The sequence below is a fragment of the Ylistrum balloti genome, unplaced genomic scaffold (assembly GCF_031769215.1).
Source record: "Ylistrum balloti isolate Yb309-2 unplaced genomic scaffold, AGI_CSIRO_Ybal_v1 Utg369822, whole genome shotgun sequence".
Lineage (NCBI taxonomy): Eukaryota > Metazoa > Mollusca > Bivalvia > Pectinida > Pectinidae > Ylistrum > Ylistrum balloti.
In genome coordinates, this window is record NW_026781989.1 from 232,015 (window position 1) to 250,432 (window position 18,418).

General features: G+C 33.6%; 1 protein-coding gene across 1 annotated transcript in view; it reads right to left on the bottom strand.

The window, feature by feature from the left end:
- The window catches only part of LOC132545066 (atrial natriuretic peptide receptor 2-like), a 38,113-nt gene that overhangs the window by 12,344 nt on the left and 7,351 nt on the right, over positions 1–18,418 (bottom strand). The window contains exons 3-6 of the mRNA XM_060208734.1: positions 4,868–5,014; positions 4,042–4,229; positions 2,156–2,281; positions 1,805–1,940 (exon numbers count right to left, since the gene is read on the bottom strand). Of these exons, the coding sequence (XP_060064717.1) occupies positions 1,805–1,940; positions 2,156–2,281; positions 4,042–4,229; positions 4,868–5,014 (597 nt within the window). The remainder of the gene's footprint in view (positions 1–1,804; positions 1,941–2,155; positions 2,282–4,041; positions 4,230–4,867; positions 5,015–18,418) is intronic.

The following is an 18,418-nucleotide window of genomic DNA, read 5'->3' on the forward strand; positions in this document are numbered from 1 at the left end:
CGCAATCAATTTTTTGCGCACTTTAAGCAAATAAACTCATCGATGAATTAGCACTTTCTTTTAATTATTATGTTTTCGATGTACAGAAACTAATATTCGCGCAATTGAAATGCAATGCAATATCTTTACAGCGGAAGTCTCTAAAATAAGACTACAATCAAAGATAGTATAATTTCTGTCAAATACTTTATCTACATGTTTACTGTACTGTACATAAATAAATATTCTTCAACGTAATATGAGATATCTTGAAATTTACCCGTACAATACGTTGGCCAATATTGCAAATATTATTTGTAGATTCCGTGTATACTTATATAGAGAGGTTAAATCATCCGTGGAAGGACTCAATATTACATTTTCACTTTAAGCAAATTTATATGGTTTACGGACTCTTGGTATGCAAGGTACTGAGCTTAGGAATAAGCGAATTTGATATCTTGCTCAAAGTCTTTACATACATCTATTTCGTTAAATGTTTAAACGTAGTGGGCTCAAAGTATTTTAGTTTAAACGTAGCGCGCTCAATTGTTTTAATATGTTTCTATCTGTAAATTAGGGAAGTGTTCAAAATGAATACTAGTCACAAAAAATCGATATTAATTCGAATAATTGTTTGACTAGAAATAACCCAACCGTGTTAAATAGTTTGTAATATTGCAAACTTCATGATATCAGATCGTTGCCACAAAATGACCTGATTTGAATATATTTGTCATGTATCACAACCGTTTGTTTGCTCTGTCTTTTTCAAACAAGTTGAATAAAATTCAAAATGAATAAAATTATATAACATGTAAATTCGCTGTTTAGAAGGAAGAAAATGTCAAATATCTCTCTTCTCCAACACCATTAAAAGTTTAAAGTATAAGTATACGCACTGTAGGGTATAACGGGACATCCGGTGTTGTCAAACCCACACAAAGGAACGGCTGGTGGAGGTAATCCATTGCTCGTCAACCACATCGGGTCTTGCGATATTTGAAAAACCTATGTGCATATTTGCAAACTGTGTAAGTAGAGCCTCGTTTCGTTTTACACTGTACACAAATTATTTTCGAATGTTTCAAGGTTTCCCTATTGTCGAAGACGAAAATAAAAATCGCAAAAAATACCTTGCAAATAGAATGAACAGAGGAAATGTAAATATATAACATAATAGCAGTGAAAAGTGTTTCAATTTCTTGAAACCTGTCCTTAAAGTAGAGAAACAATTCCAACCTTCGGAAAACGTCAGTCTGTGGTTTGGTAATGCAATAATTAGTTTGAGAGAGTATCGTGTTTTTAATACGATTTTGTTGAACTCACTTCAGTTGCTTTAATGTCCACAGTGGCAATTATACGAGACACTCCGGACGTGTTCTTCCAATCAAGAATCCAAAATATCGTTTCACGGTCGCCATTGTTATCGAAAGACACCGTGCCATCAGGACCTGAAGTTAGAGACTTGTGAATGACAACATCGTTTTCTGCGCATGATATTTTCATATATCAAATGTAATATTCATTCGATGGACTTTTTTTGGATATTATCCTCATTGCTCTTTTCTATCTTACTACTGCTTTAAGTGAGTTAAAATTATCTTTAGTTTGTTTTGAATAATTTCATATCTTAATAAATTGTGCATTGAAATAATGTGTATTGAAAATATACATTCCTATAGATATATGGAATATTTCAGAAAAAAAGATACATATATATTATATCAATATGTATGTATTGACATATTATGAATCCGTGCAATTATGATACAGCAAGGTTGATTTCAATAGCAAAAACAATAAACACATATCTCCCACGTACCTAGGAATGTTAGGTTTTCAGTGAACAGGAACAGCCCACGCCCATCTCTGTAATCGAGGTTATAAGCCTTTGTGTGGTTCAGCCAGAGGAACCAAACATAAGCAGCATCGTAAACTGTTGCCACATTTTTAGATCCCTGTAGACAGTATTATAGTAATCTATAATGGTAATGCCGTAATTCATTAATGTGGAAATTGTTATATAAGTGAACGAGTTGTCGTAGCCTTTACATGTAATATTCAAACGAATAAGTATAATCGTAATGGAATAAACAGTGAAATTTGATAACATTTGCCAATAGAAGTAGTCATTTTCGCAATTTTTGTTTCTCGTAACGTCATAACAATATACCAAGATCCCCATATCCGTAGCCTCAGTGTTACTCCATGGCGGGTCATGCATGCGTGAAGGCACTTCTGCGATAATTCGTTCGACATGCTGCCTGGAGGAAACATCCATCCATTGTGCCTGTAGAATCTAAACAAAACAGCACAAGAGCACCTAGAAATATACACACATGAACGTTTTTTTTTTTTTTTTTTTTAGAAATTTTGTATGTGTTTCTATGTATGTAAACTTTCATAAAGTTTGTGGATTAATTAGCTGTTATGGTATCATTTGCCTGAAAACCGACTGCATGCATGTTTTGAATGGATTTACCAAGATTTTACATTGAAACAGAATATGCTAACCCATCCGGAACACATTATTATACTCGCGTATACAAAAATCTCTTCTGCTAATATTTGAATTCGTTTTTTATGTGAAATATGGATTAATATTTTGTTTTCATAAAGATATCCTGGTGTTTTTTGCAACCATTGAAGAATTAAGACAGTTGACTCAAAATAACAACATGCTATAAAATTTCGAAGCTGTCTATAGAACAATTCACCAATTGTTTAAATATGCTAATACGTATGAAATCAAACAATATAACAAAGGCACTGTTGTATCTCGATTTACGAGACATCGGCAGTTAATACATCGAATATTGATAATATGTTTAACCATTTTCTTGTGTTATAATGTAAACAAACACTCTTGAAACTTATTTTGGTATTTATAGCAGCTGAACTCCAAATGTTCTGTGATTGATTTACTGTGTTAAAGCTTGTATAGCCAGTCTTTAAGTCAACGAACGTCGCAAAGGATCACCGTTATTTAAACGTTCCACTTTTGCAAATTACATATCATATCTTCCTTTGCTAATTTAAGATATCGTCTCCTTTGCAGCATGGCAATTTGTTGCAGTCATATTTGTAACAAACTAGGACTTTATTGACGGGATATCAGAAATGTCAATGGGATCAACTTTCTAATATGCAGAAGTAATGAAAATATCCTGCCACTGGTGAGCTCTCAAACGGACATTTTATAATCCTCAAGAGAACTCTTCATCAACTGAACAAATCTACATGGATGGTTATTAATGTCATATAGCTATAAGGTTCCTCCCGTATCTAAAAATTGCTCTCTTCATCATCATTTACCTACAAAAAAATTTCTTGGTCGATTTTTCTTTTTGTTTTTTACTCCAAATATCTCTTAAGAAAATTTCAAATATTTTCAATTCTACTCTTGTATGTATACTCTCGTTTAACTATGTTTGTGCTTCCTATAACTTTTCCTGTATTTTCGAGTTAATTGCCTGTTATCTACATTATAATCTGCAGATGAATACGTTGTATAAACAGCTGGCCTCTGGCTGCTAGAACTCCCATGCTACGTGTACTTTCCTCTCTTTCATGTTATTTGATATTTCATGTCCTTATTAACCATGAGAGCTTCTTGCAGGATTTTTATTTTAGAAAACCAGAACAATGAAGATTTGTGTTACACTAAATCCTAGCTCACGTTAAAATTTAGTGACGTGCTTAGTTTCATGCGATTTCTGATTCACATGACCGTTTCAGAAACTTTACATTATTTGAATCAATCAAAAATGCGAAAATATGTTTTCAAACGCGCAATTGAAAAACTGAATTCCCAATTAAAACGCATATGTATTCTGATAATAAATGAAGTACAGTATTGGCTATGTTCGAAATAGGGAAAGTAAACTTCAGAATAGTTAACAAACTGCATCAAACAAAACCATAACCCTCATCCATCCCCAAGTAACTCCAACATCCTCAATGCATAAGATCTTTACAGGCTATGCTGTTTTTTTTTTAAATAATAATATATGACAGGTTGACAACCTCCTCTGGTGAAATAACCGGTTTTATTCCTACCTTAATGACATGTCTATATGCCTTTTTAGCCTTGTCGTCGTCCTCATCGCCTATTTGCCATGGACTGTATTCTGCTTCCCCTGAAATTGCGTACGGATCAATAAACACATATTCTCCGTTACACATGCCCAGTTGACAGGCTATCAGCATGATCTTCCGGAACAGCCTCGAAGAGCAGACGACGACAACTAGAATAGAAAGGATTTCAAAAGCTGACCTATCACAATACAAAAGACACGCAGTTCAATAGCACATTTCAATACTTTTTTTCCGTAAGTGCATCAGTAACATTGTGATGAATGGTGCAATGGATCATTGTAAAAGCAAAATATACACGTCATACATATAATGAACTTCATGCCTAAATAAGTTGCCTCTGGAGTTTTTGTGACATTTTTTACTCGGTGTCCTTTGACATCCGTGCTACAATAGTGTTATGTTTGTAATTACTTGCAAGCGCATGTTAAGGTTATTAGTACTACATTCATACAGTTTGTCCTGTGTGGCAATTCCTATAACTGTAGTAGTGACTGCGCATGCTTATACATTCTGTTTTTAGCCGCCATGCTGGAATAAAGAAACATGTGCTTGTACACAAACTTTATCTTATTCCTGAATGCTAAACACACAGACACTACAGATACAGTTGAGTCTATTCAGACATGAAGATATAGTGTCACAGAGTTATACTATTCAGACAACGAAGTGCTTTATTAATTCCTAGAATTTAGAGAAAGCTTACATGTAAAATAATCTTATTTACACAAGAAGTAAATGGTACTTGTGATTGAAGACTGAGTATTATATTCATATTGAAATGACCTACTTCTTGCCGTGGTTCTTAGATGAATCAAGGTTTTGATCATATCTTTATCCGTTATCGTATTTCTGTCGAATTCTGTATAGGAGGCTATGGCTATCTCAGTGTTTTGTAGTGCCTGAACGATACTGTTTGTGACATAAAGACAAATCCCTGAAAAAAACACACTTTAAGGTTAAGTCAACACGTATCAGTGGAATACACAATACTGATGTAACATAGTGATGTTTCTAAATGACACAAGATTAAATGACACTAACTTTTTAAATAAATACAATATATGTATGACAAAGACAATGAAAGGGACATCCGTGTTAAAATATTAATTTTGTTACTGGTTGTACATGCTTTATACATTTCCATTTACGTTTCTATGTTATCACAGTCGATTTCCAACGTCCAGCTTGACCACTTCTTTGGTTCTGGAAATTTTAGCGATGATAACATAACGTAATAGTCTTGAAACTGTAAATACGAACACGTGATTGCAGAAAGGACACAAACAGTAGCGACACAGTTAGTAAAATCCCGTTTTATATTACAGGATTTTATTATGGGTATGCCAAAAGTTATTTATTAACTCTAAGTCAATTCAGAATTACGAAATACGTAATATAAAGTGGCCAACATTATCGCGGCCGATTCTGTCGGGAAGCGATTTTGTGTTCAAGAGAAAGTGCTTTGTGCACATGTGTTATCATGTATGACGCAAATATCGATATATCTAGAATCATAACAGCAGATAAGGATTTCTTTTTTATAAGTATTGATAAGCATTGAAAACGATCTGTCATTGTTCATAAGACTTTTATATAGATATGCAACAATGAAAATTCGTTTTAACATGATGTCGTTTATAAATTAGACAATGCCAAGTGGTCATGAAGTAGGACGTAAAGTTAGTACAAAAGACATGCAATCGAGTACCATATTTTAATAGAAATCTAGAAATGTATTAAGTATTCTCACATGATGAATCAAACAACAGTATACAGTTGTTTTGTCCTTTGACTCGTCAGTGAGAATAGGGCCTAAATGTTGAGGAAACAGAGGAAGCCTTTGAAGGCAATCTAAATTAATGAAAAGAAAATTCAAAATCTAGATGACGAAATGTGCTAATTCCATAATTCAATAAATTTCGTAATTTTCAGAAATCTGAATCAGTAAAGGTCTTTATAATGAATCGTATCAGTATTTGCTGTAAAAGAAGTTATGTTTTTCAAAGATAGATCTGTTTGGTGAAGTACGTTTATACAATGACTTTATATATTGCTCCAGCAGACAAAAATGTATTCTCTTACAGAATGGCGTATACCTGGAATATGAGAGGAGACTTCCAGAATTTTTATCTAAAATTGTGATAACTGACAAATTACACAAAACAAATCGACCTATAGCCATGCCATACAGCTTCAATGCACAAAACGTGGCTTAGGAATAACATATGGCTGAAATACGATAAGCAAATTGTTTAACAGACATAATACATAGCACAATAGACAAAACAAACTGATTTGAGGAGGTAATATAGCTAAATTAAACAAAACAAACTGACTTGGTGACATGTAATATAGCTAAATTACACAAAACAAAGAGACTTGTGGACGTGTAACATTGCTGAATTGTACAGAACAAAGTGATGTCACGGCATGGAATATAGCGAAACTACACAAAACAAGGCTAAACAACACAAAATAAAATTATCTGATGACGTCACATGGTCATAAGGCTAAATTACACAAAATACAATTATCTGATGACGTCACATGGTTATAAGGCTAAATAACACAAAATAAAATTATCTGATGACGTCATGTGGTCATAAGGCTAAATAATACAAAAAGGCGAATCAAAGACATGTCATGTAGCTCAATTTTATTTTTATTCTGACGTAAGAATACTAAGGAAGGGCTTTTTTTCTTTCTAAAACATTGAATTCGGATGCATGCTATCCTTTCAATTTAGCAGTAGTAAGAAGCTTAATAGAAATAACGCATCTCATTCTCGTTTAATTGATATCGTCTATTTTGCATACTTTCTAACAATGTTAAATGCTCCATAAAAGAATTTAGTGGACATACCGTAATCCTCTCCAAATATTCCAAGTCTGTTCCACGAAAATTTCTGAAGTAATGACAGGACTGTGTTACCCACTTTATCCGTCGGTCCTTTCGTCCGAACTAAAGTCTTGAACAAAGATTTGTCCGATAGTAGTACGTCCAGAGAAGACCAGGAAATGTGAGGGATATTGTAGTGTGAAGTCATATACGAAACTGGTATGTTAGCTTGAGAAAATAAGAAATAATAAAAAAAAAACATGAGAACAATAAAATTCTATTCATTCAAATATACACGTCTTGAATTATTTTCATAACAAGTCAATATTACAAGATAATGTAAGATATTTTCGATCTATTAGCAATCAAAATCGTAATTTGCTAATATTACATTTGACTAGGGCAAAATATTGGATTTTAAAAAACACACATTTTACATGGAAACTCTTGAAAAAGAATGTACAAGGAGAAAAGGACATGACTATTAATGTTTTCTGTACTATAGGTAACATCCTCGTGTCACTAACGCAACGTAATTGTAGAGATCGATCACGAACGCCCCTTTGGTACTAATCATTAGATAGAAAGCTCACATGAGTTGTATGAGATAACTAAATTAATATGGTCCAAAATGTCACGATTTAAAACAGATAGCTTCAGAGATGCCTCATTAATGACGACTTCGTGCACCTTGGTATCTATCGATTAACAAAATCATCAATAACTGTGTACGCTAGTGTTTATGCTTCAAAGAAGATGTTAGGAGATGAACAGTAATATCGAATGAATTGTAGCCTACATAATGATTTAAGGTTAAAATAATTTGCAACCGCATCTACAATAATTTCCAATATTGTGGATTTAAATGAATCAATTATTGTTTATTCTAGACAGTAATGTCGTAATGAGAAGTAGTGCAAAAACCTAGTTTTATGTTTCAAAAAGAAGGTACAAGTAATTATATGGACAGAACAGTGTAGTTGATCAAATGAACTAAACTTTTTTGTTTTGACATATTTCTTACAACTCCACCCAGAATTTGTATTTTACCATGCTGATTGAAACAAATATGTATGTATTCCTAAGAGATAAATAAAACGTTTTTTTTTCTGATGGGGTGATGAAGAACATCTAGTAGCAGGTCATGCATTTTGTTCATTTATCCAGCTGATTTTCATCATCGGTGCCTATATTTTGTACTCCATTTTTGTTGTAATGGGAAGCAAATTGTCATGATTTTATGTGCAATTGTCCTAAAATATTGCGATATTGGATAATGGAAAATTGTGATCCTGTTCTTGTCACAATTAAATCTATATGTCATTAATAAATTATCTTTGAACAGCTATCATTCTTTCGTTGTTCTGGTAAGTACAACTGTTACAACACCAAGCTCCAGTCTCTGAACATGTTACCAAAAAACACAATTGTACACAAGTAAAACATTTTATTTTAATTGGACAAATCCTGTTTACCGGAATAATTCAAATAATTCTGGATTTGACCGTCATTCTCTTGCTACGGTTTAATCTTACCACGTGACGATGGATGCCCGAATACCAAATCCACTGTGTCGCGTAGAATCATGTCCACAACTCGACCTGTAGACTGAACACCGTCCTCAGAAAAGTAATTGAGAACCCTAGAGAGACAAAATATGATTGATAAATATTTAATGAAAAATGGTGACTGTTGCGTTAATCTGAGGCTTTTGTTTGCAAGAAAAAGTCTTCGGCTAATGAAAAACATGAGAGCGCCCAAAAATAGCACCTTAACAACTAGCAACCCATCGATGGATTATACAAAAAAAAACACAAAGTTGATGAATTAAGTTGCAGCTTTTTCATCGTTCTAGGATTCATCAACGATGAAAACATTGTGAATTGTTGAAACCTAAAAGGCAACTGGGGAAAGTAAACGTTGGTCGAAACAGCTGTAAAAATCAGATGAATAGATGAATTTACTTTAAACTTAATATTCAATATTTAATTTTAAATTTGATTTTAATGCTAAGGAAGCAAAAACTGAGCAAATGAAGCGCTACACATTCTTTGTTTACCTAAATTATATACTGTTTGATGTGTATGTCCTTTACTGTTAAGTGTTTTAGTGTTTCATATCGACTCAGAAGCTGGAAATCCAGCGTGTTTATACAATACATTAAATAGATATCAAAGGATACTACAAAAACAAAGGTGAAAGCATTTTAAGCTAAATGATGAATTATATGCGACATACAGCTCTTTCGCTTTACTAGGACTCGCCAGAGATGCTACGATCCAAACGTATTGAAACTAAAGTAACTAAAGAATGTTAAAACTGGTTCACAATGATTATGTCAGAATATATACGAAGAACTCTACTAATCCTGTAATTTAAATAACTTGATGACTTCTTAAGAAGATAAATAATCTATTTTCCAAGTTGTACCTCTTTTTCATCATTTTCAGCTAATTTTTGATTTGGATTACACTATATCTTTGCTGAGTATATATATTTATTCCTAAAGCCGATGGTAATAATGCATATATTATTTCTTATGTATCTCATATATTAACTCGAAGTGCGGTTCGAGATCTAGATTTAACCAATTTACTTCCAAATGCCTTGTTCTGTATATAATTGATACACAGGAAAGTTATCTTTAGTGTTTATCATATGCAATGAGATAAACATTGTTGACTGAATACGTGATGATGGGGAAGGGTATCACAAAAACGAAATCTGTCTCGTTAAAACGCATTAGTTATTTTGTTTTATAACAAAATGACCTTATTAGCACGCGATGGTTTTCGGGTTTAAGAGCAAGCGAAAATCGTGACTCGTTAAAATTCAACCTTTCTTTTTTTGTTAGTTCTCTCGTTCTAACGCAATAATTATCTCATTAAAATTGTTAGTAAACTTGTGATAACGCCTTAGTTATTTTGTTCTATCAAGTCAAGTATTTCATCAAAACGTCATAAAATGTGGCACAGCGGAGATGGCCAGTTCAAGTTAGAAGTCAAACTAGGAAGATACAGGGACCAGTGAAATGTTTTAAAAAAGCCAAACGCTTTCCACGTCATTGAATACCCTTAAATGTTCACAAATTATTCATTAACGTTTTGATAATAACCTCACAATATGTAATATAAGATTAGGATGCGGGTTCCCAAGTCGGCTTGGCACAGGATCTAAAATTACAGTGATCCATAAATTATGTGACCATTTCATGGCTAGATATCTTTTTAATACCTTAAGATAGTGTGTTCTTTTAACTTGCTATATCTGTAATTTTGTGTAAGATGAAAAATAGGGGAAATATGAACATCGCCATGACGTGAACTATGACATCATCTATGATGTCATCTGACTAGTTTTTTTTTTTTTTCAAACTGGCGTCACGGAATCGGAATACTGGAGAATGCAACTTTATTTCGAAAGTCATTTGCCAGTAAACAGCGATTCGTATCATACAAAATGCTATCAAAGCAACAAATGCACATATTAGAAAAGAAAGCCGGGATCTGTGGAAGAAAAAAGACACAATAACCAAGGACATCCATGGAGTAGCAGAGAGAGCGTTCAAAAAATTATACTGGAAACTCCAGAGAGGTCAGTAAGAAAAGTGCTACGTAACATCAAAAATCTGAAGATCAGAGATCTGCTAATTCAGACTTTAGCTATGGAAACGTTTACAGAATGTTTTCTATTTGACTTGAAGCTGTTTTCATACAAAGTGCCAGTGATTCAACATTTGAAGGATACAGATGTTACAATGAAGCAGTTTGCTCATTGGATAACTGATAACATGGATATCACCGATAGGGTATGGGTTTCACATAAATCTTACTTTCATTTAAATTCACAACTAAAGAAGTATACTTGCAGTGTATGGAGAAAGGAAAAGTCAGACTACAGGAAGGAAAGTGAACTGCTGCATGATGCCAAAGTGACAGCCTGGTGTGCGCTCAGTTCGGTCGGTGTAATTGGACCATTTTACTTCGATCCAGAAGGTAAAACGACATCAGTAAATAGTGGAAGGTCTTTATATATTAAACATGTTAAAAAGCAAATTCCTTTCCGCACTTGGTTTCAACAGGATGTTGCAACGCTACATATATCAGGAGTAGTGTTGAATTGGCTTCAGGAAACATTTGGAGAAAAATTCCTTTCCTAACGGACAAATGTTCTATGGCCTCCCCACTCCCCAGATCTGGACACATTGGACTTTTTTCTTTGGCATATTTGAAGGACAGAGAGCACAATCCCAGGCCTGAAAGTGTGCCAGATCTCAAGACTGCGATTAGGAAAGAAGTGCGCAGAATTACGGCTGCAATCTGCAAGATGCAATCAACTGTTTTAACGGAAAGGCTCAACGTCGTCATTTCGCAAAAAGGACGTCACACTAAATATATTGTTGGATTTTTGAGAACATTTCCAATTAATTACACATTCTACAAGAACGAAGATAAAAAGTATTGTATTTCTGTAAAACCTTGTTTGTATCCATTTTAAAGTGATCATTTTCATTAAACTGGATCGTGTAAAAGTGCTTTTGGTATATGGTATATAATGGTAACAGAATTTATGGGTCACCATGTACCATATGACGGAACAATAACATCGGGAACGGCCTATGCATTTCGTTATGTTATAAATTGTATCTCTATACTGTAAACAATTCACTTTCGTGAGGGTTTTATTTTCGATGATTTCGGAAACGATCTTAAACCACGATTTCATACGCCAAAGAACTGTTGCAATCAGTAAAATAGATTTATTGGGTTATGTGTGTCAATTAAATGATATGTTCATGACATAGTCATTTATTGAAAGCCACAAAAAGTATGCCGAACTAAAATATATGATATTAGAGTATGTCATTTGGCATATATATTCTTTAAACTTCTCACCATAATAAAATCGTCATCATAGGTCTATCAACACCCGTGATTATATTAACTCATTTTGATCCACGAATCATGTATTCTCATAGCAACATTAAACTTACGTCCAAAGCATCACAGACGAGTGCTAAGAGGACAAACCAGCTGATCATGCAGTGTGATTAGTCATATGGCGCTCCAGTTTCTAATTCTAATTTTTTATTGAAATGTCCAATGGACATCTGTGTCTTGTACAATCTCTGATTTTGCAGGTGGTAGACAATGCTGGTTGACTTTTTGTAACCGAGAAATGTAATAACCTACATGAAGAGTTAATTAATAAGGATAGTGATACAGTTCAGAATACACACAGATATGCTTTGGAGCAGCAGACATTGGTCATGTATTATACGTTGAGAGCCGAAACACTCGTCCTCTTGAATGGTCGCCATTTCAAATACCCAATAAACGATAAACTTCATTCTATGCGGCGTTGAGATACATTTTATCTCAATCCAAGTTAAAATGAGTCTTTAGTTGGCAAATTGATTCAAAATATCCTATTTCACCCAAAAAGTGGGGGGGGGGGTAATTTGTTTTGTTTTGTTTTGTTTTTTTTTTTTTTTTTGCCGCTCTGTGTGTAATTTTTAATGTTATGTTGTTGAATGGATGGCGTGACGTTAATGATTTGTTGCTGTGAAGTCATGCTGTTTTATGTTTTACAGGGGTCGTCTCGGAGGTTACTTCATTGAAACCATTAAAACATCTATTCACCTGCCGGCGGTATGATTATTTTTTTTCTCTTCTTTTGAAATCTTTGATTGATGTCGAATTTCGGTGATAAATATGACTTAATGATATAGTGTGCATTATCAGTTCCTGAAATAAACTAGCACATCTTTACAAATGTAAAGAGTGTCTTTGTTCTTCATTAGCAACGGAAGTTGAAAATCTACTTTCTGACAGTGTGTGCAGTATTTAGAGACATGAAAATCAAAGTAAGATTCTTGGAAAGATATGGATCGGACCATTAATGATGGCAGTACAAAGACAATAGGATCAACATCTGTCGTTTGTCATCCTCGCTGAAGGTAATTATGTGGGAAGCATACGTCAATGTTTGGATGTTGTCGGCAAAATTGACATGTTATCAAAGGCTGCGAGGATATTTGATATGTATGTGATATGTCCAACAACTGATCTGATCACAGCATACCTTGTCAAAACGAACCATGGGTAACCTTCTATATATATATATATATATATGTATATATTGACGGTTTCTCGAATTTTTTCGTGTAAATCCTTCTTTTGCTGTTATTTGCCGTCTTTTCTTTGATTATAGCTGTTTCCAGATTTTTATTCTTTGTTTTTTTACTCTAAAATAACAAATGTTTGTGAGCGAATTATTTTCAGGATATTCACGTATCCGATCAGTCGTGAAAAATTGATAACCGCGAATTTGTGGATTTCATTTTTATGTTGTTAACATTCGGCCCTAAAGGCACCACGATAAATATACTGCAGCTAAATTTAGAACATCACCTTGCCATTAGTTTTGCCTTAAACGTTCACATCCGCACTGACGAAAATAAATATCAGTTCAGTCCTCCAACTTATATAAACCTTTGAAAATATTTGCTTCTTTATATCCAAAGTTTGATTCATGAAGATGTCAGTTGGTAAACTAGGTTTATATTCTTTTTACATTAACTTGATTCAGTTTCGACATAACGTATTCAGATGTGTTCTGGAAATATTAGGATGCTTTCAGGCACAGTTTAACATATAACGGTAACTTTTTGTAGTTCTTCCATGACAATTAACCGTAAGTAAATCAACGAAAGAGCCATGATCCCATCTTAATGGAAGGAAAGCAGAAATACCCTGAACCCTTAGGAACACATATCGCTGAGCTAAAAGATGTATTTTATTATTTTTATGTATGTCCAATTCATGAAAATAAAATAGTTTCAAACGCTTAAAACATTCATAAAAATGATTATCTAACAGCGGAACGCTTTGATAATCTTAACTAAACGTAAAATAAAACGTGTCTACTTTTGGAAAAGAGTGAGTTTTAAAAGCTACGGTCCTCTTAACTTAATGGTGGATTTTTATATATGGATAAATCGTAGACATTGTCTATATACTCACTCCGAACTCCGAATAAATATTGTTTTTCCGTTGTATCTGTTCACTTTCTTCTTGTAGTACATTGTCAGTGATTTCCTATAAAGTCCTGGCTCCGTAGCGAATTTGACTATTCTTCTGTATTCCTTGATTATTCTATCACCAACAACTACATAGATTGTATACTCTCTCCTCTGTTTGATTTTTGATGCTTCCCATATTTTGTCATCAAGAAAATAATGAAAAACAGACTCTTTGTATCGTTTCCTGCTCGTCTTGCACTTTTTACGCTTAAATATGTCAAATTTGCATACTTTAGAAGCAGAGGAACGTTATCTCTGCAACTTAATATTTTTGTCTATCAGTCCTGTATTACCTGTGGCATGTCGATCTTCAAACGCAGCACTTCTTCTCTTTGCTTCAGTTTCCTCTTTGCTCTGTATTTTATGCTTATTTCTTTTCCGTATTTTCAAATGCTGATTTTGGATACTTTTCTGTCCCTTTATCTACTGAATCCATTTTTTCTTTGTTTATTTTAAAACCTGCCTCTTTGCCGTGCATACGCCCTAATATCCATCAACAAACGTTTAAACCAGGTAAGTGTTATTTAGTAACGTACTCATTGAATGTGCATTACATGTATGAATAGATACACACCTTTCAATTTCCGTTGTTTTTCAGTCAAAACATCACAAGTTTGATCGGTTTAAATTAAAAACTGGTCTGGTTTTGCAAACAGCTGACAAACATCTCAATGGCTGTAAACGCCATAATAAAGCTTGTTTGAAAAATTTCTGTGACAGTAGATATTGATATCTAGGTAACGATTATCTCCAGACTCTAGATAGAATGATATTCTCACTTCTGCGAAAACATAGAGTCAGAATATAAACAAACAAATACACCTTCTATCGTATTCACCTGTCACAGATTAAATACGACCAAGACGTGTTCCACGATGGCGCTACTAACTTCAAATTTCCTGGCGAAAGTGACAGTCTTAATTCGTTGAAAATCTGTCTCTTTTCTCGCTGAATTAAAGCCTATACACAATGCATATACATGGGTGTCGCCATTTTAACTCCGTAAATTGGTCGGGTCAGTGTCTTGTACGGAAGATCCATAAGACATTTTGGTTTCCTTGATATTTAGACAGTAATGTGCATGGTTAAACTGAAGGGGTTTGAAAATGTCAAAGTTAAATTGGAAACGCTAATAATCTGATACTCAATCAAAAATTACCTAATGAGTGTTATTTTTAAGCAAAAGTAAGTAAGACAAATAGATATCGATATGTCTTTTTTAAGCTAGTCAATCAATTCAAAACCGCGATTATTCTGTAAGGTAAGCGCGATGTGTTTGAGCTGTCGTAATAAATACAACAGACGATTGCAGAGACGAATGAATGATAAAGTTGCTTTGTTTGACCGAGCAATGTATAAAAACATGAACGAGAAATAGTAATGGTGAACTGCATATTCTTACATCCATAGGTGTGTTTTTATGTGTAAAGAACTTGTTAATTAACACTAAATTGTAGGAAAGCAGATCATGACATCACGCTGAGATTCTAAAGATAGAAATATCAGCTGACATATATTAGTATGTAGAGAAGATCGAAATTTATTCTATACAACATTTACGTAGGACTGCAGTAATTAAGTAATTTTATATAATTTTAACAACATTCTAACTTATAATTTCTTAATTTCCATTTCATCACAGTTTTGATGTATGGAAGCTCTTCAGCATCCAACTCAAAAATGAAAATATATTGTTAATTTCAGCATATACGTAATTAATACATTTTGGTCGTAATGTTCTATTTGCAATAAAGATGTAAATGATGACAACACAGTTACGGTAAAAGAAACAATCATGTGTCAGTAAGCTAATGAGCTAAGACAATCCAATGTTTCTATTGAACCTCGAGATAAAGTACACACATCATACCTAACATCATTCACTAATGATAAGGAGGTAAACAGAATTTTAATACACCAGGTACTATTACAAATACAAACAGTATACATTTGACCACAGCATTAAGATCTTTGGAAACTTTCTATTACAAGGGTCAGTGTATATTTTGTTGTTTAATTGCAAAGAAATCAGGACGACTAAAACGCGTATGGAATGTGTCTGCGATAATGGTGAACAAACACTATGGTAATATTATGTAAGTAATGAAATGATGAATGGGGAAATAAAGGTTATATACCATCATCAGTGAAGTACAAACTTAAGACCATACAATTCTAAAAAAGGGGTATGATATTCCGAAAAGAATTGTCGACCTTCTATACTTTTTGCGAGAAAATACGGATTTACAAATCGGTGTATCTGATCTCGTAAAATTATCTTCGGAGCATTGTGGACGAAACATGCATATGATCACCAATACATGAAAGGCCGTCTAAAAGAATATTTTGGAAATGATGATATGATTTCTGAAATGAACGGAAAGCAAAACATTGTGACATTAACATCAACTGCAAAATCCAATTATAAAAGATCAAAAACAAATGACCAAGAGGAAGAATATATGTGATATCATCAAAACTGCTGCAGCTTTGACAAGAGAAGATGTATGTGTATTCTACCACCTCCATGAGTGGTCAGGGAACATATTAGATGTGATCTAGTATAAGTGGAAAATCAAGGGTAATAGACTTTTGCCAATCTACACAAAAGCCGCCCTTGCACCACAGACAGAAACTTCTAAAAATCCTCCATTTCTACTCCAGCCGCATTGCGACACGATGAGATGTTCCTGTCGCAAGAATGAAATGTTCTGTTTCACTGCGTGCTCAAAATGTCGCCTTCTAAGTTGTTTAAATACTGAAAATATCATTGAGAAGAATTTGTTTGCCTCAGTTTTTGACAGTCAGAATTTAATCACTAAGTTCATCCTACAATAAGTTCTAAAATTAGTGGTACATCATAAACGTCCTAAATAATGATAAATACGGACATTGCAGAAGTATTGTACGGTCATCAGATGGAAAATACTTTTAAATAGTCTTTTATGTCATAGAAAAAACTTCTGAAAGTTCATTGACCACATATATATTTATAAACATTTAGATTATCAGCATTGTGAGAGGTTTCCTTCCAATGTTTATTGTCGTGATGTGTAAAATTCTGTCTATCCGTTGTATTTCATGAAATTAAACATATAAAAGTGCATTAACCACTTACATTTTCATCACTTTATTCCATTTTGGAAGGGATGGATTATTTTACCTGTATTCTATATGGCATTTATCTATCAAAAATGAATTGAAGAAAAGCTTTGTTTGATTTTTGAGGTTTGATCTATTCGTGGCTATTACAACTCTATATATAAATACCATTGCAGATAAAGTTCGTGTGTAAAACTGTTTCTTTTCATGTTGCCGTACTAGTCCTATTGTGGGTTTATGCATTTGTAGATAATAAAAGTACTTTACCACGTCTTATCTGGTATAACATTGTCACTAGTGTGAGCCAAAGAGAAAGCTAATTGCCTAACCTACAAGTTGTTATAAGCACCAGACGTGAATTTTAGAAAACGCGTGTTTTATCCGTGTATTGCGATATATATTAAAACAGTACGACACCTCGGTTCGTATATTTTGTAAAGCCTTTCTCAACATCAACATCTATTTCCACAAATAAGTGGAATAAAACAACATAACATGAAAAGTTCCCATCAGTGATGTCATCCTTTCGTTTCAAATAAACTTTTTAAAATCTCAGATAAAAAGTGCATGGATTGTTGACAGCGAAAATGAACATGTTATAACAATTCAGCAAAGTGTTTAACAAGTATGAGCGAAGACACATTACGAAGAAATTTAGATAAGCCTGGTATACGTTTTAAAGCGCAAGGGTAAGCAGGTCTAACCGGTTTTAATAGCGAAAAAAATTAATATTGGCAATGGAACTGAATTGCCTAACTATGTATTAACAGATATAACCGAATACACTTAGACATTTGTACTACAATATTCTACCTTATATCTATGTCGTTCAGTAATCCTTCACTTATGGCGTCTTCCATGGCTATGGTAAAGGCACTTGCTGTCCGCTGAAATGACATGCTGTACGTTGGCGTACCATTCATCCATAACATGCCGATAGTAACATTAATTCCATTCGTTTGACTACAACATATTGTAAAAAGTATATACAAAATCGTCCAAGACATTTTTTCTTCTCTAACGTGTCTGTATAATTTTTTATCCAATATCGGAAATGATGCAGAGCTTGGAGAGGATCATATATGACAGGAACATTTACATGCCGATAGTAACATTAATTCCATTCGTTTGACTACAACATATTGTAAAAAGTATATACAACATCGTCCAAGACATTTTTTCTTCTCTAACGTGTCTGTATAATTTTTTATCCAATATCGGAAATGATGCAGAGCTTGGAGAGGATCATATATGACAGGAACATTTACATCCGCGGCTTTATGTCTATAATGATGTTTTACAGTATTGTTGAGT